The sequence below is a fragment of the Diceros bicornis genome, chromosome 9 (assembly GCF_020826845.1).
Source record: "Diceros bicornis minor isolate mBicDic1 chromosome 9, mDicBic1.mat.cur, whole genome shotgun sequence".
Classification (NCBI taxonomy): domain Eukaryota; kingdom Metazoa; phylum Chordata; class Mammalia; order Perissodactyla; family Rhinocerotidae; genus Diceros; species Diceros bicornis.
This window is the reverse complement of record NC_080748.1, coordinates 87,251,407-87,279,204: the sequence shown is the minus strand read 5'-3', so window position 1 is coordinate 87,279,204 and position 27,798 is coordinate 87,251,407. Positions and strand designations below refer to the sequence as shown.

Here is a 27,798-nt window from a genome sequence, read left to right as displayed (position 1 = left end):
CAGTCTTCCCCAGCAAAAAAAGAGGAGGGTTGGCAGATGTTAGCACAGGGCTGATCTCCTCACAAAAATAAAAAAATAAAAAAAAATAAAGGAAGATGGGCACGGATGTTAGCCCAGAGCCAGTCTTCCTCAGCAAAAAAAGAGGAGGGTTGGCAGATGTTAGCACAGGGCTGATCTCCTCACAAAAATAAAAAAATAAAAAAAAAATAAAGGAAGATGGGCACGGATGTTAGCCCAGAGCCAGTCTTCCTCAGCAAAAAGAGGATTGGTGACACGTTAGCCCAGGACTAATCCTCACACACAAAAATAAAAAGTTAAATACACTATGATTTAAATAAAAAAGCTCCTTCAACGGCACAGAATACATATAATAAAAGGTGAAGTGAAAAAAAGTGGGGAACAAAATTATACACGCATTTTGACCTCAAATGCATTAAAAAGAAATAGGAAAAAATGATCGAGAAACACCCTGTCACTGAGGCTCCAGCAGGGGGTCCGGGCGGGTTGGCCCCCACTTCACTATGTGCTACTTTTTAAAAAATAAAAACCATGTATTACTTTTCATTTCTAGGGAGAAGAAACCTTTCCATGCAGGAACAAGCTACAGGTGCGACTTTGGGCCACGCGGCTCGGGAACTGCCCCCAGGCAGGGAGACACGGAATCCAGCCTGAGCAGCTGGAACCGGGGTGGCTGATAGGAAAGCTGGGGCCCACTGCCCAGCCACCCAGCCAGAACCACGGTCACCTGGCAGAAAGCCTCGTGCCATTGGAAGTCGACACTGACGACGTGACGAAAACACCACTGATTGATCCTTGAGCCATTTCTGAAAAGAAAGAAAACAAAGCCAATGTCACGAAACAGAGACCACAAGAGACAGAGGCGCGCATGCTGAGACCAGACGCCACGCCCGACAGCTCGGATCTGCCAGCCTTTTCTGCATGACGCCACCTGCCAGAAGGCAGCCCTGCTGGTCTGGTGTGCGGCCACCGGGGCAGCCCTCTCTCAGAAGACACCAAAGTCCTTAATTCATGTGCAGTCACTGATGACAACCCAGCTGGGACACAGGACGAAAGCCATCGTCATGAAGCAGAGGGCGGGAACCGGGGGAGGATGGACCACTGTCCACTGCCATCCTACAGATGACGGGTCTGTACCAAGGACAGGACAGTGGATGTCAAGGGCGCGTCAGCTCGGGCGTCCCGGCAGGGCAGTGGCTGGGGTCTGGGGGCCGGCAGGCACCAGTCTCACTGGACAATCTGCAGCCAGATGCCCACTTGCTCTGGACGCTCAGGAGCCCTGCAGCCCACCCAACGCCGGGGCTCTCGGGAATAAAGGCACCCTGCACAGTGGGGCAGGGACGGCAGCCTTTTCTCACCACAAAGCCCCGTCCTTGCCCTGAGGCCAGCACCCGCCAGCTCAGCAAAGCAGTCGTCAGAACGAGAGCCAGAGAGCCGCTCGCCGGCCAACGCCTTGAGCTCTTGCGCTGCAGGGACCACGCACCACCTCAGGGGACACGTCCGAGCCTGCCACACTCCTCAGGGAATTTCAATCTCCCCCACCGGGGCCCTGCCTGGAAGGTGACATCCTGACTCACAATCATCACATAAACTGCACAGCAAGCCACGAATGCCACTTGGGGACCACCACACCCACACCCCACTCACTCCCACAGACCCCGCGACCCCTCACGTTCCGCTTGTCTTTGCTCGTGGTGCTGGCACTTGAGCCGACCTCAGTAAAGGAGGGCCAAACGTCGGGGACTGGGGGCTGTCCCTCACCCTGGCCACGTGGCCACTGTGGGCATTGGGACACAACTGACCTGTCACGTAGGGCTCCAATGCCTTCGGTACCAAGCTCCTCACCACTTTCAGGTCTTCGGCAGAGCAGCCGCCCGACTCCAGCCCACAGGCCATCCCCATGCGCTTCAGCACCTCGATGTCGTCGTGGATCTCAAACGTGTTGTCAAAATTAAACAGATACTCGAATCTGGAGGAGAAAGTAACTGTCAGAGAAGCACGATCTTCAAGACGGAGACAGACGCACTTGTTCAGGGCCCAGAGCGGGGCACCCACCCACTCCAAACGACGTCTGCCGTCTCCGCAAAATGCGTGGACTCAGAAACAGACAGAGACACGAGAGGCTAGGGCAGCATCACAAGCCCCCTTCCAGCTCTACGGGCCCGGCCTGGGACACGGGACAGTCCACCCGCAGCTCGGGCAGCCTGCCGCCCTAGGACGGACAGCAAACACCGTCTGCTACTTGTGCAGCGTTTACACAGCTGCCCTAATAACAACCCTAATAGGTTTGATTTATTTTCCTTTTAAAAGAGAGATACACAATCAGAGAAATGAACAGTGGCTCTAAATTAATTATGCTAAAAGGCAGTATTCCTTAATAGTAAACTAGATACTTTTATAAACAAATGAACCAGACGGGCCAGCCTCTTCCTCACACCACCGGCTACAGCGTCCTTCACGTCTGACTTGCGACTCATGGCAGAGACACAGAACCTACTTGTCATTAGAAATGCTGCAGTCGATGACGGTCTTCTTGCTGGTGTTCACGAGGATGAAGGGCAGGTGGATGACGGAGTTGGGTGGGGGCGGCCGGCTGGCTTGCTGCTCCGCCTGGCGGTTTCTCTGCACCAGATTCTTGAAGGCAATTTGCTAAAAAAGATGAGCGATTGACATACCACTCGTACCTAACACGTCCTCCCAGGCATCCTCAACGACCTTCCTCGAACCCCACCAGATGGCAAGGGGGTCTGGGCCCCTTTTAGAGATCAGAGCAAAGGCTGAGGGGCTGCAGGCTCTGTTGAGCCACCCGGCACAGAAAACGCATCCTGAGAAACCAAACACCCGGAGAACTGAGCCCATGGAGACGCAGGCCCTCACAGAAAGACGCAGAGACGCAGACCCGAGACAGACAAACCCTCGCAGAAAAGGACTAAAAGACGCATTGGCTCGGGAGGTTTCATTCCCTTGCCCTCTCCAGGAAGGGGTCCTCAACTGTCCGTGCCTGTCCCACCCACGTCAGAAGGCAGACAGTCGGTCGTGGACCTGGAGCCTCCCACCCCGCGGACCTGGTGGTCAAGGGTTTCTCCTCTGGGGGGGAGTGCTCAGGCCTGAAGCCAGAAAGCCAGGGCCCTGGGCCCTGAAATGACGTTTACCTTCAAGGTAACTCACTTGCTGTTAACCTAAAGCCAGACAGACCCCCTCTGTCCCTGGCTGGCCTTCTCCAGTGCTGCCCGGCTACGAGACCCAGGACCTCGCAGCTCAGCAGGAGAGAGGTGGCCCTTTGGATTTTTTTGTAACTGGCAAGGCCAGACACAGAAGAAAAGAACAATTCATCCTAATGGGGGCAACTGAGTGGAAGGAAGAAGTGGGGAGCCGGGAGGGCCCCCGCCTGGTGCCACCTCCTCTCCCGGCAGTTCTGTCCATCTGCTCTTCCGTTTCCCGACTCCCCTCTGCCCCCTCGGCCCTCGACCGCTTCCCCACCCACCAGAGCATCCCCTCCCCTCGGCTGGCCCCCAGGGTGCTCCGGGATGCCTCTCCTAAGGGCGATGGAGCAAGCCAGGCTCAGTGAGGCGCCCCGCGCCGAGCACACCTGGCCTGGGTGCCACACTCACCCTCAGCCATGGTCCACAGGCAGTGCTGGGCGCTGGGCCAGACGGTGCCCCAAGCCCCATGCCGACCCCTCCTGGCCTTTCCCCAAGTTCTGAGACCGCCCACCCTCAGCAGCCGGCCCATGCTGACCCCGCACTTCCTCCCAAGTGTCCCTCTTGCTACCACAGCTCCTAACACCCCTGGCCCTCGGGTTCTTGGACGCATGTGCCCCAGGGTCCTGGGGTTCCCCGATGCCCTCCAACCTGACACAGGGCACGTGACCTCGCAGCCCCCGGGGTCCACAAGCATCTCAGTAAATCACTGCTGAGCTACCCTGCCTTCCCTGACCCACCTCCCCCACGCTGGCGGCTGCCCCCAACCCCAGGCCCGGCCGGGCAGCCCCACACCACGCTGCCTCAGTCCAGGGACCAGCCACCCCCTCCAGTGTGCTTCCTGCACATGTGTCTGCATTTTTGCTTCCAGCCCAGGACACGCGACTCTAGGACCCAGCAGGGTGAGGCCCATGCTCGGGGAGCTCTCTGCAGGCCCAGAAGCCGGCGACACGCACCCAATGACACATGTTCTCTGACCACACGTGACGACCTCTGAGCAGTAACTGCCAAGACGCACCCCAGGCTCCCCTGCAGCTCATACCTCGTCGGGGCCCGCCACTCAGGACACGCTCCACACATGTCCCCGAGGACTTCCACATGCCACCCCTCCTGACACTGAGACACTCTGTGACGAGTGACACTCACACTCACACTCTCTCTCTGGGAACACAGCCCACGTCTGCGAGAGTTTGTGTCAATGACCCTGCACAGGAGGAGCTTAATGACTCGCTGTGAAATTCACATCCAGAATCTCCAAGCAGAGGTTTTATTTGCCACACAGGAATAGAATGAGCTGTAAGATACTGCTGTTGAGAAGCAACTAAATTATAGAAGAAATAAAAATTACCTTGTCTCCACAAAATAAGCATGTCATTACCTGCAGAATAAGTTCTTGAAGCTGAGACTGTTTCTGTTTTATCCTTTCAAGTCTTCTCTGTCTTTCTACCTTCAAAGATAAACCACCAGTACAAGAAGTGGTCACAATTTGTTTAACACGGCATATTTTAAAATCCATATCAACACGTCATCTAAGTATGTTCTTGCCAAAAATGTCTGCCCCGAATCCCAGGGTGGGAGACAGACGAGTCTAGAACATGGCAGGTGCCACAGAAGACGGGAGAGTTTCTCCTCAACCTCAAAATTACACATCCTTCTCCCGTCTTCTCTCATTTTCTGGATATGACTGTGATATTAAAAAAAAAAAAACGCCACAAGCAAGGATTCAGAATTTACCTACACTAGAGTTCCCCGCCCTGACTGGGCCGACCGCCTCTCCCAGCCAGCGCATCTGCAGAGCCCAGGCAGGCTACACAGACAGCGCACCATCAGACGGGAAGGGACAGGCCCTGATCAGAGAATTCGGGATACAGGGAAACACCTGTCCACCTCGTCCAGGCCCTGATCAGAGATGTCAGGATATAGGGAAACACCTGTCCACCTGGTCCAGGCCCTGATCAGAGACCTCGGGACACAGAAAAACACCTGTCCACCTGGTCCAGGCCCTGATCAGAGACCTCAGGACACAGGGAAACACCTGTCCACCTGGTCCAGGCCCTGATCAGAGAGACCTCAGGACAGAGGTAAACACCTGTCCACCTGGTCCAGGCCAGGCGCAGACGGCACAGGACCTGTCACAGGACCCGGGGTGCAGACGACAGCGCCTACTTCAACAGACTGCTGGGGGCGAATCGACACGGACACACGGGAATGAAAGGCTGGGGTACCTCTAAATTCTGACATTCCTGAGCCGAGTTGGTGGGCAGACCGATCCACTTGATCTCCTTCTTCTCCTTGGAGATGATGTTCATGGCCATCAGCACGTTTAAGGCATCGTAGACTCGCCGCCTTATGTTCTTCTGGTCGTAAGCCTGCAGAGACAAAGCGGGAGCATTCCAAACGATCCAGCAGAGCTCGCAGACAGACTCAAGGAAGGGCACCCTCGACGCTCCCGTGCGGTATAAGCCCATCACAGCAGCTGCCAGCATCACTCCCAATGCGTTCGCAGACCGGCCGGGAGAGGGCGCTTCTGCTGGGGGAGTCATGCAACACCGGCCAGAGCCCGCGCCTGGAAACCTTCAGGGGTGACGGGCGTCCTAGCCGCACATGGGTGAGGAAAAACTCTTGAGCATGGTTCTCGGAACTTCTCCGCACATTTGAAGTTACTTCAGATGCAAACAGAGTGGGCAGTGCAATGCCAGTGCGCTCGGTGACAGCTCCCCCGTGCGGGCGGCGCACACTTACCGACTCGTTGGGCAGGATGTGGTTGTCGGCGGCGCTGAACTCCGCGACCAGCTCATCGGCCACCTCGTTGTAGGACGTGGTCCCCTTCCTCTGCACCTTCTCGCAGACCTTCATGGAGAAGTGCCGCAGGCCCTTCCCGTTCTTCTCGCCTTTCCTGCTCCGCTTCCTGTGGACACACCGGGGGGGCCTTAGCATTCTGGAGCCCGCCTGGAATCAAGACACACGCTCACCCCCAGGGGCCCGCATCCGCTGGTGCTGGAGCCCACACGAGGCCAGCGGCCCTGACCCCATCTCAGAACACTGGTGGGCGTCCAACACCTCCTCTCTTTCTTTAAAGGCCAGAAAACCAACATTTAAGTGGCCAGACTTCACCTCTGTACCTCTCTCAGGAAAAACGGGGCAGAAGTCCACAAGGGCGGACAGGACGCAGCACTGGTCTGCTGCACAGACACACTGACACCGCTTCTTACAAGATGCCGACCAACAGCAGGGATTGGGGAAGCTTTACTGCAAACTTAGGAACTTTTAGGGCGAATATGAGGAGGCTATGAGACAAGGCGGTGCTGAGGCCGTGACGGCCGTCTGGCAGCGGGCACCACATGCTGCAGGAAGCCAACGTCTCGACTCTTCAAGTCACCGTGTGGAGGGACCGGTCCCCCGAGGCTCTAACCGGGTGAACTTCTGGGACTGAGGAGCTTGGCTTCAGAGCCGACACAGACATGGTTCTGTGGCTTTGTTTTTGTTTGTTTTTAAGGAAAGTTGCACAGCTGACCTTTGAGTAAAATCGTCTACATCAGTCTGCTTTGGTGGCAGAAAAGATCAAAGCAGCAGTGTGGTGGGCCCCTGGGGGCCATCGCTGGGGAACGGCGGCTACGTGTGGCTGCAGGGGGTGAAGCTGTGGTGAGACCATCACATTCACATGGTGTTGCTGGGACGCCACCTCCCGTTGTGGACTACGGGAACTTCAAAGCCACCCTGCATTGAGAAGCCAGCTTCCTCCCCTTCTCCTCCAAGAGCTGACCACCCTCTACAGTGCAGCCATCACCCAAAACCACAGGGGGCGGCTCTCCCGCCCTCTACAGTGTAGCCATCACCCAAAACCACAGGGGGCGGCTCTCCCGCCCTCTACAGTGTAGCCATCACCCCAAAACCACAAGGGGCAGCTCTCTGCCCTCTACAGTGTAGCCATCACCCAAAACCACAAGGGGCAGCTCTCTGCCCTCTACAGTGTAGCCATCACCCCAAAACCACAAGGGGCAGCTCTCTGCCCTCTACAGTGTAGCCATCACCCAAAACCACAAGGGGCAGCTCTCTGCCCTCTACAGTGTAGCCATCACCCCAAAACCCCAGGGAGTGACTCTCCCACAGCCCAACTGGTCCCTGATGAGGAAGGAGAAGCGGGCAGTGAGGACCCATCTCTCCTGGACATTGTGCGTCTGCCTGAGGCGCGGCCCTGCGGCCAGAGAGAGCAGGGTCATGACTGTAGGCCACGTGCTCACCCGGCAGACCAAGGTGAGGGGTCTGAAGGCTGGTTCTGGGAGACAAAGTGGGTGTTAGGGGTGTGCGGGCTTCCCACCACGATCGTGCTAGGCGCTGCAGGTCTCTGGGGCGTGCCGATCACCTACGGCCAAAAAAAACAAGCAGACGATCAGAACCCCACACCCGACGCCGTCACCTCATCATTTCCCACCATCCACAGCCACGGCTGAGTTTTCTTAACCACATAGGCCAGAAGGAACAGGAGGGGTGAGGACCCGGCACCTGGCCCCTAGAGGACAGCACCCCACCCCCTGAACGTGGCTGTCTCCACCAGCCTTAGGCGAGAACCTCTCCCAGGTGAACAGAAGCAGCAGGAACATCAGGCAGCCCGGATGAGCCGGCCCACGGCACACACCTGGGGGCACAGCCCCATCAGCTCAACCTCATTGTGTGGGGCCTGTAAACCGGGCGTCCCGGGCACGGACTCTGCGGGACCCTGCACGCCTCTATCTCCCTCTCATCCTCTTTTATGTCCCTTCCTTCGATGACTTGGACAGGATAAAACTGTCCTCCAGTGGTGCTAACAGAAGGCCAAAGACAAACAGGGAACAGCTCTCAACACAAAAGGGACCCGGGGCGGACACAGGGGGCCCCCCAGCTCATCCGCGTGCGGGAAGCCCTGTCCCGATGGCGGCTTCGTGGGGGACCTGGGCACCCCAACAGCACTGGGCGGGGAGGGAGCAGAGGCAGGGTTCCCTGCCCCAGGGGACACACCGGTGATCGCAGCTCTGGAGACGCAGCGCTGAGCCGCCCCCGCACGCCGTGTCTGGCACCAACCACCCTTCTCACTAAAGGAAGGCAGCCCTGCCTTGTCTTTTGACAACAGAGACTTAGAACTTGGGTTCCATCAGTCAACCTTCAAACGCTGACATGGGGACAGACATTGCCTCGTCCAGCCAAGAAAAACCAACTTTTCCAAGATCTTGCTGCACGACCATCTACACCAATTAACCGACTCGGGGAATTACTCGAACACCATTCCTCAGCCACCACACAGCACAGTGCCGGGGACAGGGCGGCCCCGAGGAGGGCAGACTGTGGCCTCAAGGACTTCCGCCCGGGCTATTTTAAGCTGGATGCCCCCTCCCGTCCCCTTCTTAGCGGGATAAGTGTGTTACCTGCACGGCCCTAATTCAGCTGACAGGGCACTCCATAAATTATCCCTAAGCCCAGGTCACTGCCAATGATAAGGACCCACAAACCACGGCAAGAAAAACAGCACCAGCGAATTTCATTCTTTTAATTCCTATTTCCGGGGATAAAAGCTTCATCACAGTTTTTCTAACTGTAGATCACCTTCATTCAAAAGCCAAGAAATCAAATAGCAAATTTTCTGAAAAATGAAACAGGAGAGAAACGAGAACAAATCTCCCCAAGATGGGAAAGCCGCATGAACTTGTTCCCGCCCAGCGGGTGCGTTACAGGCGCCGAGGCTCGTGGCGCACAGTCCACGCGGCACAGACGCCTATCCCTCGGGTCCACCTGGACCCGCCGGTCGCTCCCAGGAGAGCAGACACAGGACACCAGCACGCCCCCGCAGGCGGGCAGAGGCCAGACGTGACAGCCTCACGTGCTCTGCTCCCCCAGAAGAGGGCCACCTAACCTCAGGGCCAGGGCCCGGACATGAGGAGAGCCAGGGGGCCAGGCGCACAGCGGGTGCTCAGTGACGGCTCACCACGAGAAGGGCCTTCCGACAGGACAGCCAGGTGAGCCCCGGAGGGCTCCTCGTGCCCGCGGGCCACACCCACGGCACCCACACCGTGGGTTCTCTCTCTTCTTTTCTATTTTACATGGAAATCTCGACCCATGGGCAACAGTCTGGGCTGTGAGCCGAGCACCCAGCACGGGTCAGGTGAAGTAGGGGGACTCAACGAGCCCCCAGTTATATCTTCAACCATGTGAGGACGAAGCCTCAGCTCCCCGGTCAGAACCAGCCAGTCCCTCACTTCTGACCCTTTGGCAAACAGCGATTTACGAGACGTGTACAACGTGCAGCCTTAACTCACAGTGCTGGGATTTTGTGAAGGATGAGTTACCATTACCAGCTCCACCCACGACACCTTGATTAAAATCAGCGACTTAGGGGGCCGGCCCCATGGCCGAGCGGTTAAGTTCACCAGCTCCACCTCAGCGGCCCAGGTGCACAGGTTCAGATCTCGGGGGTGGACCCACACACTCGTCAGCCAGGCTGTGGCGGCGCCCACATGCAAATTAGAGGAAGATGAGCACAGATGTTGGCTCAGGGCCAATCTTCCTCAGCAAAAAAAAATAAAATCAGCAATTTAACTTTCAGACTGATACAGTTTAAGGGGCACAATAGAAAAATCTTTATGTTAATCTTCCTCTCAACTATTTATACTGGCAATAAAAACAGAACTGTTCTAATACTTAATGAGGTTTATCCCAAGCTAAACTCTGCTAAAATATAATATACAGTACCTACAAAATAAAATAATAGGAACCATAAAGTAAAACATAAAGTGGAATAATTTATATCAAAAAGACATTTATTGAAAAGCTATGACGTGCCAAATATGGTCGAGGACTTCTACACACTATCACCTTCAAAACAACCACAGCGATTGTGCTAAGAAAACATGATCACATTTTCCTGACGGGCTGAGTGACAGGGAGCACACCTGCCTAGAACAGGAGCTGGGGTCTGAACAAGCCCAGGTGGGCAGTAAACGCCCTTCTCTCCTCACGGCCCAGGAGTAGGGACGACTTCAACCCAACCAGCATTGCGTCGGGAAGAGGTCCGATAAATCCCACAGGTGGGAGCTGGTCATGGGTGGGGCACACAGGGGCGAGGGTGCCTGGCAGGGTCCTGGGAGCGCAGACCCACCTCTGGCCCCTCCCGAGGGATGGGATGGGACAGGACAGGCAGGGACGCGGCTGTCCTGCAGAGCCCTAACCCCGGCCATGAGCTCCGCATGGACACCACCCTCGTTTCCCAGGCAGGCGGAGCAACATCCACCCTGATGAGGGTCAAGGCCAAGCTGCCCTGTCCTGGCCCAGGTCCCACCCTCCAGCCACACAGACAGAGCCCTGAGGGGGAGGGACACACCAGCACATGGAAACCACCTGTGCTAACCAACACTCTTGAAACCTGAGCAAGGTGACACGGTGACTGTCCCAGCACCACGAGCACACGACAGCAAACCACAGAAGTCAACTCCCCCCAACCTCCATGCCGGAACCTGGGGGCCACCGTCCCAGAGCCACAGCCTCCCGCCCGGCCTCACCACTTGCTGCGTGACGTTGACACTGGACTGTCCGAACGTCTTCGGCAGGAGTTGCTTCCCGAGCGTGTTCACCGTGGATGGGTGGACGGCCACCAAGGACACGACCCCTGCAACAAGCACACGGGGGTCAGATCTCTCCCAAGTCAGGGTCAAAGTGACAGTCCAGGACGACGACGCTTCCAATCAGAAACTCATCCTCCCCCCGCTGACCACTGTAGATCCGTGGCTCGGCCAACACGACTCTACCAAGCTTAATTCTCAGTCTGGGGTGCTGCACGGAGCTCGCTCTCCCGGACAGCTAGCCCCTCTGGGCATTTCTGCGTCCGAGAGCCGGGGGCTCAGCCGACCCCGGCATATCCACCTGCTCTGAGCCCCTGCGGGGCATCTGCCCATCAACGCAACATTCTGGTGGGACCGCAAGACCTGGAGGTAACAGCTCGTAAAAGTCCACAATTGTCTGACAATTAAAAAACAGAATTTTAAAATCAGAATTAACTCGTATCCCAACATTTCTCTATATGTTCGCAAAACTAGTTTAGAAATCCAACAAGCCCCTTTTCCTTGAGAAGTGGAATCACATTTCTGTTTCCAGGAAGAAGAATGCCCTGTGAGGAGCGGCCCCCTCTTTTCCGAGAAAACCTCAGCACGGAGCCGAGGGGAAGGTCTCCGGGGGGAGGGGAACGTTCACTCAGTCAACAGGTGGACACTCAGAGCGTCCATGCCTGTGCTGTCCTCGGTCCGGGGGACACAACAGTGAATGAAATAATAAAATATTTCATTTTACATAACAGATAATAAAATATAAGATAGAGTAGAAAGGATAAAAATTCAAAGTATAAAAATAAAGCCCTTGCCCTGATGGTGTTAGAGGGCAGAGAGAAAATAAACAGGAGATACGTAAAATGAGTGGTGGTTCCCTGGGAATGAGGGCGGGGCACACAGTGGCCCCCGCAGGAGGCGGCATGGTTCGGCCCTGACGGAGAACCAAAGGAGAACCAGGCTAGGCAGGCTGCCTCCAGCAGGAGCTCGGCCCCCAAGTTCAGAGGGCCTCAGCTCCCTCCACTGAAGGTCCACGTCCAGGCCTCTGCCACAAAAGGAGAGAAGCCCGTTCTGGTTGTGCCCCTGGACCCCTCGGGTCTCCCCAAAGCCCACAGCCTCTTCTGGCCAACCGTGGGCGAGCGGAGAGCCAGGCTGGTCCTCGAGGGGGTTGGAGGTGATGGCTATGCGGGCGGGGCCTCCCCAGAGGCTAACAGCGGGACAACACCTCCCTCACGTCCCCGTTGGCATCGCCACGGCCTTCAGCCCTCCAATGAGATGGCGTCTCCCACTCAGCTCAGCCTCAGGCTTCAGTGTGGAACCCTTCACAATCCACACACTTCAAAGAACAGGCGTCTTCACAATTCAGGAAACAATGGGGTTTGCTGCTACATACCAACACCGAGCAATTTCTCTTAGGAATCTAAGGTGACCAATACAGACACCCTTCAGTTCAGCTGGCTAAATGTTAGTATTTTTACCAATGCCAACAGACACTAAAATTATTTTCTGTGAATAAGTTTATCCACTTTGAGTTTTTATTTTCCTCTAAAGATAAAGATCTGTATCTTAACAAAAGCAAATTTTTAAAATTGTCTTAGATATGTGAAAAACATTTTAAAAGACAAACATCAAGTTATTCTATTTTGCACTGAGAGATTTGAAATACATAGGCAATTAAACATTTCCCTTTTTGGATTCTCATACAGACTAGTAAGTTTCCAGAAATACTGGACTGATTCATAAAAAAAGATAGCATTGGGCTTTTTTTCCAACTTGCAAATGATTCTCTAATTTTCAATGAATCTGAAAAAAGAAAACAGACCTTGGAGCAGCAGCTTGCAGAGTCATGTCAACATCGGCAGTTCTCCCAACATCAAATTTTAAAGCTTATATTGCACGTCAAAGTCAGAACACGTCGGTGGACAGGACCAGGCAGTCATCTTAGATAGCTAGACCCGCAGGTCCGGCCACAACACCGCCCACTACACGTACAACATAACCACCCGTAGCCACGGGCACACGTCTGGAGTCCCGTGTTCTCTCAGCTGGGGTCCCGGGCGACGGCAGAGCGAGGCAGCAGTGCACGGGTCAGGGCTCTGCCCCGACCAGGGTCTCTCCGTTGTGCTTTTGTCAAGCGAGGACTTCTCCAAACACAAGTACCGTTTGCAGACAGGCCCGCTTCAGGCACCAAGAATCGACTCCCGTCAGCACTTCGTCACAGCTGCTGGGGAGGCAGCGGCAGAGCCCACCTCACAGCCCTGAGCAGCCCCACAGCCACTCTCAGGTCCAAGACGCGCCCGTCCATTTCCCATCTCTCCCCACGCACGGCCAGAATCCAAGAACACAAGCACCATTTGTGGGGCCTTTAAAGTTCAGAAAAGGCTATCATTGCACATATCCTGCATCTCCGCTCAGGCTGTTTCGGGGACTTGAGGATCCATGGAGAGATCTGGCTGGCGTCCTTGATCACAGCGCCGTGCTCCGTCATAACCAGCGACCACGTGAACACACAGACGCCACGGAAAACGCTCTCACTCGGCCTCAAGGACGCGCGGCCGACGTCAGGCGGGCCCCCTGCGGCCGAGCAGGGCTTTCTCTCAGGCAGAGGCGCCAAAGGGGACCCGGTCCCAGCGACCTTCTGTGTCACAAGATTCACCACAGCACCTCCACGTGGCCGCTCCACACGCGCATGCATGCACGCACACAAGCACACACCACAGGCACACACACACCACAGGCACGCACACACAAGCACACATCACAGGCACGCGCACACCACAGGCACGCGCACACCACAGGCATGCACACACAAGCACACACCACAGGCACGCACACACAAGTACACACACACCACAGGCATGCACACACAAGCACACACCACAGGCACACACACACCACAGGCATGCACACACCACAGGCATGCACACACAAGCACACACCACAGGCACGCACACACAAGCGCACACACCACAGGCACGCACACACCACAGGCACGCACACACCACAGGCATGCACACACAAGCACACATCACAGGCACACACACACCCAGGGGCCGGAGCTGCCCTCTCCAAGGCTTAGGGCAACTGTTGACTCTGTAAAACTCGTCACTGTTGGTCAAGCTCAAGGATGGAAAGGTATCTCATTTTTGGTTTAATCTGGCCATAAATCAGAATGCTTAACACATTTTTCTGATCAAGACTGTCACAATCTATTTTTGGGGGCAGGAACTAGCATTTCAGTAACAAGACGGGTTAAACTGTAACACTGTCCAGGAATCGACTCAATAGAAATAGTATTGCTTCAACGGTAAAATGTGCTTTCATGTAAATTCTGCTTTCATCAACAGAAAAAGGATTCTAAAAATATTACATAAGCATATCTTTATAATTAGTAATCACGTTCTGTTAATCTATGTTTTAAGGTATCTTAAATTACGAAACTATAAGGTTTAGTGTTGCCTTGAAAATAATTTAAAGCAAACATTTTTAAATTTTCAGAGCCTAATGTTTGAAAAGTTACGATTTCGCCCACCATGCTACAAATATTCTGTCTGCTAACACGGCCCAGGGTCCCCAGAACGAGGCCCGTCTGCCGCTGCGTCTTCACGGCTCTGCGGTGGGTGGGAGCAGGTACTGCCCCACGGCGCCGTGGCCCTGGAGCGGCTCTCTTCTCCCAAAAGGAAGAGCTTCCTTCCTTCCTGTCGCAGCGGCCACATGCCCCACGCACACCAAGCCACGTAAACACGGGAAAAACGGGCCCTGTGGGGGGCTCCTCTGCAGATGGAGGTGGTCCTCGCGAACCCCCGTGAGGACCCACACCACTCCTCCGCGGGGCAGCATTTAACGGAAGCTTGGTCATCGTCTCAAGCCCAGGAGCAAGGCTCACAGGCGGGCGTCGCTGCCGCGCCTTAAAGGTCCTTGGGGGAAACAGGGACGGGGGAGCGAGTGCCGACGCCTCTGCCCCGCGTCCGCCGAGGGCGGCGTCGGGGGCGGACCACGTCTGCTGCCTCCTCACACCTGGGCTCCCCTCCCAACCGCGCAGAAGGGCCAGCCTGAATTCACCCCACGTGTGCATGCGTGTGCGTGGGGTGCAGTCTCCACGTTTCAAGAGTTATAAATAACACGAACTTTCCAGCCACGCGTCAGCGCCAACTTCTCACCTCTCCTGCCTTCGTGCCCTGTTCTACAGCTGAAGACACCGAAGCAGAAGGAACGACACGCATCCCGGGGGAACGCCCTCTCACTCGATAGAGGACCGCGACGCGGGCAGCAATGCTCCAGGGAAGAGCGTGGGGGACAGCCCTGCATCTTGGGGCTGAAGACGGTGACCCGCACATGCCTGCACACAGGGCTCAGAGCTCTTCAGGAGAAAGCCGGGTTTACGTCAGTAATCAATCAACAGGTATGAGAGCTCTGCATCAGAGAGGGGCTTAGAAACGGCCCAGAATGGCCCGGCCGTGGAAACTGGTCACAACACTGCCCGGAAGGCAGTGTGCGAGTCTCAGAACATCACAGGCACACACACAGGGGGTCAGAAAGTGTACCCCACAGTGAATACCGACACGCATCTACACTTCTAACTGTCCTTGCAGATACAGCGGGGTCTTTCTCAGTGAGCATACGTTATTTGTGTAATAAACACAAACTTCTCAATTTGAAGAGGCAGCAAGTACGATGCAGTGCGGACAAACAGAGGCAGACCAGCGCAGAGGGTGCACGGGCAGCTGTGGCCCCAGGTCGGGCCTGTGCAGAGGACTGGCAGGGAGCAGGCACGTTGGGAAGGGTGCGTGGGCACCTGCGTGGCAGAGGAAGGCGGCCTGAGCCCCAGAGCAGCAGCTCCCGTCTGGCGGGAAGACAAGGCCCGTGGAGGAACCTCAGGAAACAAGGGCAAGATGAGGGGCCGGGCTGGGAGCTCCCCCAGGAGGAGGGGTTGGGGGCAGGGCACCTGGACAGACTCCGTCCAGCGGTGGGGGCCGCAGGAGGGAGGCAGGGAGAGGAAAGACCGATCAGGCCCGTGAAGTCTGAACACTGACAACTGCAAGCGTTGGCGAGGATGTGGGGTGACTGAGTGTGAAAGGGGGCAGCCGAGAGACGGCTCCCACTCCTCACGTCTGACCAAAGCACAAAAGCCAACGTGCGCGAAGGCCCGCCTGCATCACCCACGAGCAGAGCCTGGAACAGCCCCGAAGGCCCCACGCCAGCCCTGCGTCAGCCTCGTGGATGCACAAGGCTGGGGCTCAGTGTGTTTTTGCAAAACAGCTTTTTGAGTCTCGAAGACGGCGGTGGTCAACCTTGTATGTCCGTCTGCCGGGTGCTAGTCCCCGGTTAACAAATCAAACACCAACCTAGGGCTGCTCTGGAGGGCCCGGGGAAACCCGTGTGACAGACGGACCGATGGGACAGAGCACGTGCACCGCAGGGCAACAGTCAGACGACCTGGTCCTGCTCCCTCTGTGTCCAAGCCCCCACCGGCCAGAACAGCACCAGGCTGCGTGTTTGGACAGACAACGGCTCCATTTGTTAAAAACAAGTTGTCTGGAAGGAGGAGAAACGTGGCGGCCTCGCCTGCGTGTGCTGGGGGAGAGCAGGGGAGTGGGGCAGCTGTGTGCCTTCCCACACTTGAAGCACTACTGTGCGGAGGGAGGGATGGGAGCCTCAAGCGCCTGGGGCCACACTGGTCCCAGCAGAACCACAGACGCACAGGGACGAGCCAGGAGAGCCACGGAGGGGGCGACTTGGCAAGTCCACGGCCCACCACGGGACCAGAGGAGCCTGGTCAGGAGGCCTGGGTGCGTGGTCCAGGGGCTCCATGCGCAGACGTGAGCGGAGCTTCGGGGCCAGCAACAGCAAAGGCAAGCTGGACAACCAAGGCTGGAAGAACGCACAGGGCAAGACGAGGGGCCGCAGAGCACCAGACCACGCCCAGGATGGCCACAGGGTGTTACACACGGCACACGGAGCTAACACCAGAATATGCCAGCAGAATCAAGAAGCTATTTTCCGATCCCTCCAATTCAACTCCTTGGTTCACAACTCAATACAGACTCGTTCATAAGAAGGGAGGAGACAGCCAGCCATGCGGCCCTAAGTAATCTTACTTGCGAATATTTCACTCACGGAGGAATTCAAATAAACACCCACAGGAAAGGCTCCCATCACTCCCAGGGGAGCACAGTCTATGGGTTTTTTCATTATTATTTCCGTTTCATCATTTAATAAAAAATGTAATGCCTGAAATTTCTGAAAATTTTTAATGTCCAATTAGTTACACTGAAATATTTCACTCAAGCAATCTGTGAACGCTAGAAATTATTAAGATAAAGACGTCTGCCGACACTGCATCCTTCAGGGGCTCTCCGTCCTTGGACACGAAGGGAAAGAGGAACAGCATCGGCAGAGAAGCAGGGACCCGCCACAACGTTCCAGAAGCGGAGAAACTGGGAGACCACACATGGGCCCGCGGCCGAGCCCCGCTCCAGACAGGCGAGTGGCTTGTGTGAGAGGAGGAGAGATCAGCCGAGCCCTCAACAGGGTGAAGGGGGAGGGCGTGGACGGCTGGCACGTGGCTGTGTGTGTGAGGCTCTGCAGGCAGGTGAGCCTCCGCAGGCACCTGAAGGTGAACTCCCACTGGGACACAGGGGACAGGCATGAGCCCACCAGCCCACGACACCCAGGCCCCTCGGGGCATTGGGACCTGGCTCCACAGGGAGGAGTGTACGGGGAAAGAGATGGCTGGTTCCCATCAGCACCGCCAGCAACAGAGGGACGTGAAGGGGCCGGGACACGGCAAGACCAAGTGGGGCCTGGCACCTGTCTCAGATTCTCCCACAGTCACAGCAGGCACCAAGAGACCACCTATTTGGGCCTCGCTGTTAGAGTAAAAAATAACTGTATGTACGAGGATCACGAGAGAAACCAGAAACGAGCGGTCCTTAACCAGAACCTAAGCCTCACCCCACAGGCCTCTCAGCTACCAGGACGGCTAGCACCAACAGGTGGATGTGACGCTGCAGCCACCCACTCGCTCTCCCCAGCCCTGCAGCAAGGTCTCCGTAAGATGCAGCCAGCGTCCCCACAGCCCGCTCTGCACTCTCCTAACAAGCCGCATGGAGAGCCCCGTGCAGACCTGACACAGCCCCACACCAGCGCAGCTGCAGCCGGCTGGTGCCGCCCATCAGCCTGAGGTGCCCGTCCAGCATTCTGACCTGGCAACTCCCCATCCCGGAGTTTACTTGAGGAAATAACCCAAGCTCAGACGCACAGGCCTGTGACGTTCATCACATGTCACCTACAGGAGGGAAGTGCTAACTGACCCATCCCACGTCCTCCCGATTCCCAAGATGCAGAGCAGCATCGACCCCCCAAGCTACTACAGGTTCACGTGCACCTCACTGCCGTGGACGACGGTCGCACCACCCGTGTGCATGCCACGAGCCCTTAGATTCCAGTTTGCTTCAACAGTCGGTGTGACTGGCCACAGAGCAGACGTCGGAAGGGCCCCCGCTGGCCGCAAGGCGGGAAGAACACAGTGGCCTATATTTTCTTCTTTATAGTTTTCTACATTTCCTGAATTTCTGCAAATAGTATGTGACTTACAAACCAAAAGACACTCAGCCCCCAGCATGTGTGTGCAGTGGTGCATCCCCCGGCCGTGGAGGGCTTCGGGCAGCAGAGCCCACAGGGGGGCCTCCACGGGTGACAAGGGGCTTCCACATCAGAGAATCGCATGAACACATTCATCAACAGACTCGAATCTCCGACACAGCGGCCTTACCTTTTCCAGGACTAAGGTTCTGGTCTATGAAGACCTTTAGCTCCCCGTTGGCTTCAATTAGACCGGCCTGCAGAAAGCAACAACAACAGCAATAAATACGACATCGAAGAGGGGACAAGCCGAGGTCGTCATGAGCATCCTCATGAGAGGGTGGTGTAAAGTAACACACTGGAGACACAGACGTCACCTTCAGGTAAACAAGGGCAGAGAGCCCGGGGGCGCCCAGGCCCTCGCAGGGGCCGGTGGGGCTGAGGCCTCCGAGTTATTTGGCTGTGATTATCAGCTTAAAAGATCATCTGAAGATTTCAGCCTTTAAAGCTTAGCCCTTGAGATACCAAGGAAATACTGCTTTTATTCATGAATCGGCACGTGTATTTCAAATGGTGGTGTCTGAGGCGGGCACAGGCAGACCTCGGGTGGAAATGAAAATTCATTCAACCACCTGGGAAGGAACCCGGCGATCCAGCCTGAGAACAGGGCAGGGCCTATGCTTGGTCAGAGCCCGGGAGCAGCGACGCCTCCCCAGCAGGGAGCGGACACGCCTCCGTGCACAGGAGGAGCGCGGGCCTGGGCCAGGCAGCCGGGCTCCGTCCCTCCCTGCCCCTTCACGACTGCAGGAGGCCCGACACCCCAGCACCCCCACCTCGTAACCGGGGTGACCACAGGGCACGCTGGGCAGGACCCATACAGCAGCGCCCACTAGTGGGGCCAGTACTTGTAGGCGCAACGCAAGGTCAGATGAAGGGCAGCGCGCACAAGCACAGAAGAGGCCGGGGGAACGGAACGTCACAGTGCCCGTCTCCAGGTGGAGAAACGACTGGGACCTATCTCCTGCCTCTGTTTCTCCAGATTCTCCATCAGGAGAACTCAGGTCCTAAGGCCTGATGGGCATCCTGCACGGTCAGCGCTGGGGCTCGTGCAACACCTGCCCCCAGGTCTGAGAACCATGAGTCTCTCTTCCCCACCAAGGACCAGAAAGAGCATCCATGGCCCCCCACAAACACCACTAAGGTTCTGCCGGGGTACCGAGGGGGCTCGAAACCCAAGCCTCCCAGCACCTGACATGCCAGGGGACATCACACGTGTGTGCACACACCTGTGCATGTAAACACACACACTCACAGACTCATACGTATACACACCGACACATACCATACACACCATGCAGGTGCACGCATGCACATGCACACATGTGTACATACCTGCACACAAATACACACACGTACACAAACAACGAGATGGGTGAGTCAATCTGGGCAGATGGGCCTCCTCTCCCTCACACCCAGGCCTCCGACAACCAGAGACCAGGGCAGCGGGCTGCAAAGTATGAACCCCCAGGAGACCCAGGGGCCCAGGCTTGTAGGGGCTCACACCCGCATATACACAGTCACTTTGCACACACGCACCAGAGCGAGCGTTAAAACAAAACCCTCTGGATTTTCCTCCTGGATGTGCAGGCATAGAGCCAGCCTGTGAAGGATCAGACACGGCCCCAGGAAGCCAGGGCCTCTTACAGCTTTCATTCTCTTCCGCTCTGGGAAAAATGGCAGTGCCCAGGGGTCCGGCGGGGCTGGAGCCCCGTCACTGGAGGAGCCTCAGGTCTGCAGCCTCCGGAAGGGACCTCCTCCGAGTGCACGTGTGGCGGCGACCAGCCCGGAGCACACAGGTGCAGCCCACCCGAGACCGGCTGCAGAGACGGCCTGCCTCAGGCCCTGCCCCAGAGGGGGACGGGCGCACCATGCCCATGAAGCCACAAGAAACCCAACACGCCCAGATGCACACTCCCTGCAAGAAACCGTGGCAGCAATCCGACCCACTGACCTGACCCGAGACGGACGTCAGGGCCATTTGGCTGAGGGACCACTGCCACGCCTCTGAGCCCAGCAAGGCCAGGTGGGCCATTTCCTGGACTCTCCAAAACTCCACCCACCCAGACAGGGAGGGTGCCGAGCGCCTGCCCGCGAGGGCATTCACACTGACACATTCACACTGCCCCATTCTGAACCCCCCGACCAGGAGGCGGCTAAGGATGGACATCACGCTGACCACGCGGCCACTGCCATACAGAGCAGGGCGAGCCTGCACGCCCGGCCAGGAGAAAAGGACCAGGGCAGCCGGGCCCAGCAGGGCGTCCAGCTCTGGGCTGAGGAACCGGTGCAAGTGCTGCTGGGAGCCTGGTCACGCTGGTCCCAGCCACGTCCCAGGGACACAGGCCCAAAGCACCCTGGAGCCACAGAACGCCCACCGCCACAGAGTGAGGACCCAGCTGGGGCCGGGAAGGGCTGCAAAGGCCACACACCCGACAGAGGCCAGGAGACAGCCTGGACCACCCTCATGCTGGACGACAGCCACTGTCAGATGGCCCGGCCCTGCACAACACTGGCGCCCCCAGCTTGTCCCTCTCACAATCCCAGGGAGCTCATCGGCTCCATACAAGGTGGCTCTGACGTGCTGTCCATCATCCTCCACCAGAACTGACACAGGAGTGTACGCCCAGTGGACAATGCAGCTGGCGGCCATAGAGTGCCAAGACTCGAGGAGAACAGGGCCTGTTACTGGTCCTGGAGGTCTGTCTCGGTGGGTCCGGGCCTCTGCCCCGCCCCATCTCAATGAGGCCACTGGGTGCTGCTCCACGCCCTGGTACACTGACTGCCCACAGGAATCGACCTTTGACATGGGCCAAGGAAGCTGCAATCACTGGCTGTCAGACGGGAGGCTCTGACGTGTCGCAGGAACCTCCGGACGCTTCTCAGTCCTGCTCTGACCTTTCGCGTCAGCCCCGGCGGGGACCTGACCCCTGCAATCACTCCGCAACCCAGATCTGGGAAGCCCAAGGCCCCAGGAGCTGACCCGTCACTCTGGGGGACGCACAGCCTGACTCAGGCGTGTCAGTCAAACCTGCTCTCTCTCAGGCAGAAATGCTTCATCTTCCCTCAGCCACACGCTTCTGCGGTAGCTGCCCGGTGAGTGGAGGGGCCAGGAGCACACCAGCACGGCCCTTTCTGGAAAAATCTGAGCATGGATAAGGAGACCAGTGTTTCTCTGCAAGCCTCGATTTTATGATCTAGAGCTGAGGAGTAACAGTAAGAGACGGGGACAGGAGATAAGGGAAGAGAGCAGGTGAAGAGAACACAGCAAACCACACAAGCACCAAACTAGGGACAGAGGCGTCACACCCACAGTTCCGGCCACACCTGCACACAAGCAGCGTTTCTGCTCCTGGACACCAGAAAAATCCTTAAATTCCACTTGCTCACACTCATTACAACTATGTTTCTGCCCCCTGAACTCCAGAAAGAACCTAATGTAGACAATCGGGCTGGACCTTTAATCCACAGCCACGTCCGTGATGGACAGCTTGTGCGAATTCCATCAGCCACGTGTGCACCACTCAGGGCTGGACACTCGGTCGCCACCTGCGTCTCATGGGTCCTCGTCGCCCCTTGTTCTCGACAGCGAGAACCCCAGTGCACGGGGCCTGCGAGAAAGCAAAGCCGACGTCAGAGCAGACTCTGTCAGCCGCGGCACAGCTGCCTCTCGGGCCTGGACGCTGAGGGCTCGGGGCCGTCCTCACCACAGGGCCAGAGCACCCCAGCTGTGACGTCGCCCTGAAAATGCCCGACCCACAGGCGTGCTTCCCAGGCTGCGCTGCCTCTGAAAGACCTCTCCCCAAAGCTGCCGTGTAAACAAGCACAAACCCAGCCCAGCCAGGCGGGCGAGACCCACAAGATGGGAAATCCGACCAGAGGAAGCCGAGCTGCTGCTGACCAGCTGTCCTGTCCCCACACGGGGCAGCGACCAGCTCCCCCACAGCGCATCTGACCGGCACAGAAATCATCCCTATTTCACAACACGCCGTGTGTTAAAATCGCAGAGGACACGCAAGCATGCTTTTCCACTGAGGAGATCAGAAAACCAAAACACAGCTCACAGTTCTCTTGTTCACAGATCATCTGAACAGCAACGTGAGAACGTTCTACAAACCACCCCTGGAGAACGACCTCCTTACAGACAGAACCTGGAGCCCACAGACCCCAGACGGCTTGAGGGGGGTGAGCAGCCAGCCTCTGGGAGGCCACCGCCCGCCCGTCCCTCCCTCCCCAGTGGGCTCTTGCCGGCGATCAGATGGAGACCGAGGGAACAGCGGAGTGTGACCCGGGGCTGGGTCATTGTCTCCCTGGATTGCTCACTCAGGGAAGCTGGCGGCAGGTCAAGGACGCTCCAGCAGCTCCACGGAGAGGTGGAGTGAGTAGATGTGGGGGCCCCACCCACAGCCTCCTTGGAAGCAGACTCTCCCGGCCCCAGGCCTTCAGATGGCTGCAGATCAGGGACGTCTCGACAGAGCTTCCCCAGTGAGCCACCCCCAAATTCCCAGCCCTCCGAACTGTCCAGGGGGACACACGTTTACTGTTATTCTCAGCCACTGAATTTGGGGGTCATTTGCTTCACAGCAATTGATAACAGTGGTTAAAGATTTTTCTCTAGAACATAAAAAAAGTGCTTCTTTTCTTCAAACCAGGGAGTCACAGAAAGTATTCTCAAAGCAAATCTTGACAGTACGGGCAGCTTTCCCGACGTCATGTGAGTGACTGACAAACGGTCACGACCAGAACAACTTACCCAGGTCTCCTGGTCTCAGATAAAGACCAACAGCCACATTTTCCAGTTGCCTCCGTGAGGAGTGAGGCCCTGGGAACGTGGGCTGTGGTGGTCTCTGGTCAGCCAGGGGGAAGGCTGCTCCGAAAAGCAGAGCCGCTTCCAACAACTGAGCAGTTACAGGCCTCATAGGGAAAGCATCAGAGCAGGATAGACCCTCGAGGCCAACTGGCCTCCACCACGACTAACTACACCAGTTCCCACACTAGCTCATCATACAATGAGACCACACGTTTTCCCAAATCCAATCCGAACCCAAGGCCCCAGCATACTCCTTCTAATTCTGCTCTCTATGAAGGGGACAGACGGGTCCGTGGGCTGAAGACCCACTTGCAGCAGACACGAGCCCACCCACTCCAGGCCATGTGTGGGCACAACATCATGTCTCCACCACCCGCAGGTACAAAGCCCCCCGGACAGAGCCTCCCACATGCACAGTGGCTGGTGCAGGGGACACTGTGGTGGCACGGGTGGCCCAGGCCCCAGCACTGTGAGAACACACTACATGGGACGGAACCACCATGACAATGTGGCAGTCAGGGGAGAACCCACGTGAACTAATTCAGAGACACATGGAGAGGTCATCGGTGTCGTCACCCAGAATGGCAGCTTCAGCCTTCTCATAATGGTGTTTTCTGAAACACTGCCCCCTTCGTGGAGCACGAGCCCCAGAGGACGACTGAAAACTCATCACGACCCCGTCAACAATGGTGAGACGCAGCAAGACCCAGCCAGGCACAGTGGAAAACACCGTCGTCCTGCGGAAGAGAGCTAGCTCCCTCCTGCCCACTCGACCACACATGGTGGGCTGCAGGCCTGTCACTGCCACTCGCTGCTCTCCACCTGCAAAGAGCACACCTACCCCACCTCTGCCCCACTCTCGCTGCCCTGTGGTCGGCTGCCCCTTGGCCGGCGTGACCCTGGGCAACTCTGAAGTCCGGCTCCGTCCTCCTGCTGCACCAGCCGACCTCCCTCACCGCCTGACGGGGATTACAGCTTGACATGCGAACCTTTAAAGATCCACACACGGGCTGACGTGGGACTAGGGGTCCCCAGGGGGTCCTGGGGCACAGGACAGCCAGAGCTCAAAGCAGGAAGGTCCTGGACCAGCTGCAAGAGGTCACTGTGAGCAGTTATTAGCGACGCCTCCACAGGTACGCCTGCTGATGACGGCACTGCTACGAACAAGACTCATAAGGGGCGCAAACCAGCCTGCAGAACACGCCTCCTGCCTGCGCCGCGTCCCTGCTCCCCTCTCCTCCCAGAACCCAGGACTCCGGGGGCGCCAGGCGAGCGTCTCACCCCCACCAGCACAGCAGGTCAGGCCAAGGCCACGCAGCAGCCGCGGCATCGGACGTACCGCAGGATGCTCCACGGTGGACTCTCAGAGCCTCCCTGGATTTCCGTCGTGAAGCCAGAGGCATAGGTTGACAGCTGTAAACCCTACAAACTCCAATTACACAACCACAGACATCAAACTCACTCGGTCACCCCGTGCCCCCCAGCCCAGGCCGCCCCTGCAGGCGCTGACGACGAGCACCAAGACGCACGCAGTTTTTATCATTTACAACGCATTACTGACACTGCAATTAATTTAAGATAAGCGCACCAGACTTGTTTTCCTACAAAATCTTTATACTGAAGAGTCAAACCCTGCTTCCTAGAGGGAAACGTCACACCGTGAGATGCGTCCACACACCAACGGCACAGGCCCCGTCTGCCACAACTAACCTTAGTTTTTCTTAGAAAAAGTGTATGCAGCCTTTTGTGTTTGTACTCAATAGAAATGAAAGTTGATTATTCTCTTATATTAGATAAAATTATCCCATTAATAGTACAATAACAGTAAAACACATAACCTGCTAGAAAAAGCTGAACCAATCAAAAACGAAAACTAGGAAAGTGAATACGATGATTTTACTTAACTTGGCAAACGTACTAGTTTAGAAACAGGGACAGATTCAACCCCCGTGGCCGCCGCGAGGGGGTGCGATGACTACCACGCTTCACAGGCAGCCCCGGGCCAGGCCGCGTGTCCCCCACACTCCGTATCACCCCACTGGCCTCCCCGTTCCCCGCCCACCCGCCTCCTATACCGCACGTGCCCACAGGTCCCTCCCAGCGCCCCCAGGAGAACCTGCAACTCCTCAGCTGGACGGAGACCCAGGGTCCGGGCCCAGGGCCCATCCGCCCCTCTCAGGGGCTGTCAGAGAGCCAAGGACTCCTGACCGGGTGGCAGGGCACAGCTCAGGGCCGTCTGGGCTGGGCGTTCACATGGGAAGGGTCCCTCCCAGTGAGAAGGGGAGGGGTGGTCGGTGCTGGCGAGGACAGCAGGGCTGGGCGCAACCCGGGAGAACCTCTCTGGCACTGCCAGCCCCTGCCCTCCACATTCCCTGCCGCCCGACCCAAGTCCTCTTCACCCTTCCTAACTTACTACGCAGGTCACTAATGTTGTCCCTGCTGCCTCTCCCCTCCAGGACACAAGCTCTGTGAGGGCCGAACGTTTGCCTGGGAAGAAAACCAGGCAGCAAGGACCCCGGACGTCCTGACCAAAGAGGCTCACCAGCCCGGAGGAGAGGGGCTCACCCTAGCGTGAGGGTCGCCGGTCTCCGCCACAACGACCAGCTGGGCCGCCGCAGCACCAGAGCAGCCACAGATGGTATCAAACAAGTGGCAAGGTTGTGTTCCAATAAAACTTGATTTACAGAAACAGGTGGTGGGTCAGGCAGCTTGCCAACTGACACACAGGTGTCAGTCAAAGACGAAGCAAGAAAACACAACCATGAGGCCAATGAAAGGATGAGGGGCAGAGGTTTTAAACAGCATAATGACATGAAAACCTGAAAAAGATACCACAGAAAAAGAAAACTACAAACCAACCTCACTTATCGCTATTTATACAAAAACACTGGCAAATGTAGCCCTCCAAGCACATTACCAGTCTACAATGGCCACGCAAGGGACGACACCACGAACAAGCACGAGGAACCTGCGTGTACTATTCACCTCACCGCCTCAGCAACGCACTTCATGAGGTCAGGTCTGCCTGACTCTCTCATCACAATGGGCTCCCTCCAAGCGACAGTTCACACGCACGCACACCAGCCACCAGCAACTGACCAACAGGGACAGGCCGGAGCACTCCGGAACCACAGGGACACAGAGTACGTCGGGGCTGTCTGGTGGCTCCTGCACCCATCAGACAACTGACCAGGAGGAGGACAGGAGTCGTCACTATCAGTCCCCGTGAAAGCCATGAACAAAGCCAGTATCACATCAACAGCTTTCCTTCCTATCAGCAACAACCTGGTTCAAAAGATAACAATTAAGCCCCTTTCACAACAGCAGCAAGAACATCACCTACCCAAGAGCAACCTCAACAGGAAAGCAGGCAGAGGCAGGAAGAAAGCTCCCAACCTCACAGAGGGACGCACACCACACTACTGAGCAGAAAACGTTAACTCTGCAAATTGAACTGCACAATAAACGCAACTTTCATCAATATCACAAGCTTCAGGTTGGGAATCGAGAGAATCGGATTCAAACTGAGAACCAAGAGATTTTTAAAAGTGCTGGGGAGCAGGCCGACCCCCGACAGAGGACGTGACTGTGAGCCGGGGCCCTCCCGGCAACAGCCCCTCCTGAGACCCGCCCTCACTTGCTCCGTCCTGTGGTTCCCGCAGCCCTCCCTCAGACTCCAGGTGGACAGGGGCACGTCCCCGTGCACGACTCTAGACCAGGCAGGTGCAGCAGATACAGCCTGTGGCCGGCTCTGGGAGTGGACCCCCTGCAGGCCTGGAAGCGCCCAGCACCAAGAGGTGAGGCGGCCTCCCCCCTGCAGGACTTCACGCCCCTGCCCAATCCCCCTCGAGTGTGGCCTGACCTGGCGACCGAACCTGCAAAGGCCAGGTTAGGCCTCAAGAGACCAAGACTTCCGCCCTGCTGGCACGCGCGTGTGCGTGCGTGTGTCTTTGTCTCTCTCCGTGTCTCCCTCTCCATCTCCCTCCCTCCCCCTGGCTCGCACGCTAACTCTGATGATGTAAGCTGCCCCAAAGTGGGGCTCATGTGGCCAGGAACTGAGGGCAACCTCCAGCCAACAGCCCTCAAGAGACTGAATCCCAGCAACACACTGTGGAATAGAACAGCAGGGAACAGAACGGTAAGTTCATTTACGCAAAACAGTGTGTAATATGTGTGTACGTTTAAACACACATCTAGGGAATTATCCCCCAAAACAATCACCAAAATATTTTAATAGAGTCATCCTGAACTAAGATTTCAGAGGACCATTAACTTTCTTTCTGATACCCTTTGAATTTTTAAATAAAATCTATATTTCTGTAATTGGATAAAGCATCAGGCTACTGTCATTTTCTAAACAAAGGACAGAGTCCCCAGGATAACAAGATTTAGGGACGATGAGGATGGAGGCCGAATGCCGCAGAGCCGAGGTCAGGACCCCACGGGGCATCCGCGGAAAAGAGACTAAGATGGCGGCGAGAGCCCAAGGAGCAGAGGCCACATCCACAGAGAGTGGACAGAGCAGGACAGGAGGTCCTAGACAGCTGGCCGAGCCACAGGCAGG

At 56.7% G+C, this 27,798-nt stretch overlaps 1 protein-coding gene across 3 annotated transcripts in view; it reads right to left on the bottom strand.

Moving 5' to 3' along the window:
* The window catches only part of TFDP1 (transcription factor Dp-1), a 45,291-nt gene that overhangs the window by 4,513 nt on the left and 12,980 nt on the right, over positions 1-27,798 (bottom strand). For all 3 annotated transcript variants that reach the window (XM_058548547.1, XM_058548546.1, XM_058548548.1), the window contains 9 exons: positions 18,558-18,624; positions 10,745-10,851; positions 7,460-7,581; positions 5,961-6,126; positions 5,444-5,587; positions 4,597-4,665; positions 2,516-2,667; positions 1,821-1,987; positions 746-824 (listed from right to left, as the gene is read on the bottom strand). In XM_058548547.1, coding sequence (XP_058404530.1) covers positions 746-824; positions 1,821-1,987; positions 2,516-2,667; positions 4,597-4,665; positions 5,444-5,587; positions 5,961-6,126; positions 7,460-7,581; positions 10,745-10,851; positions 18,558-18,624 — 1,073 coding nt within the window. The remainder of the gene's footprint in view (positions 1-745; positions 825-1,820; positions 1,988-2,515; positions 2,668-4,596; positions 4,666-5,443; positions 5,588-5,960; positions 6,127-7,459; positions 7,582-10,744; positions 10,852-18,557; positions 18,625-27,798) is intronic.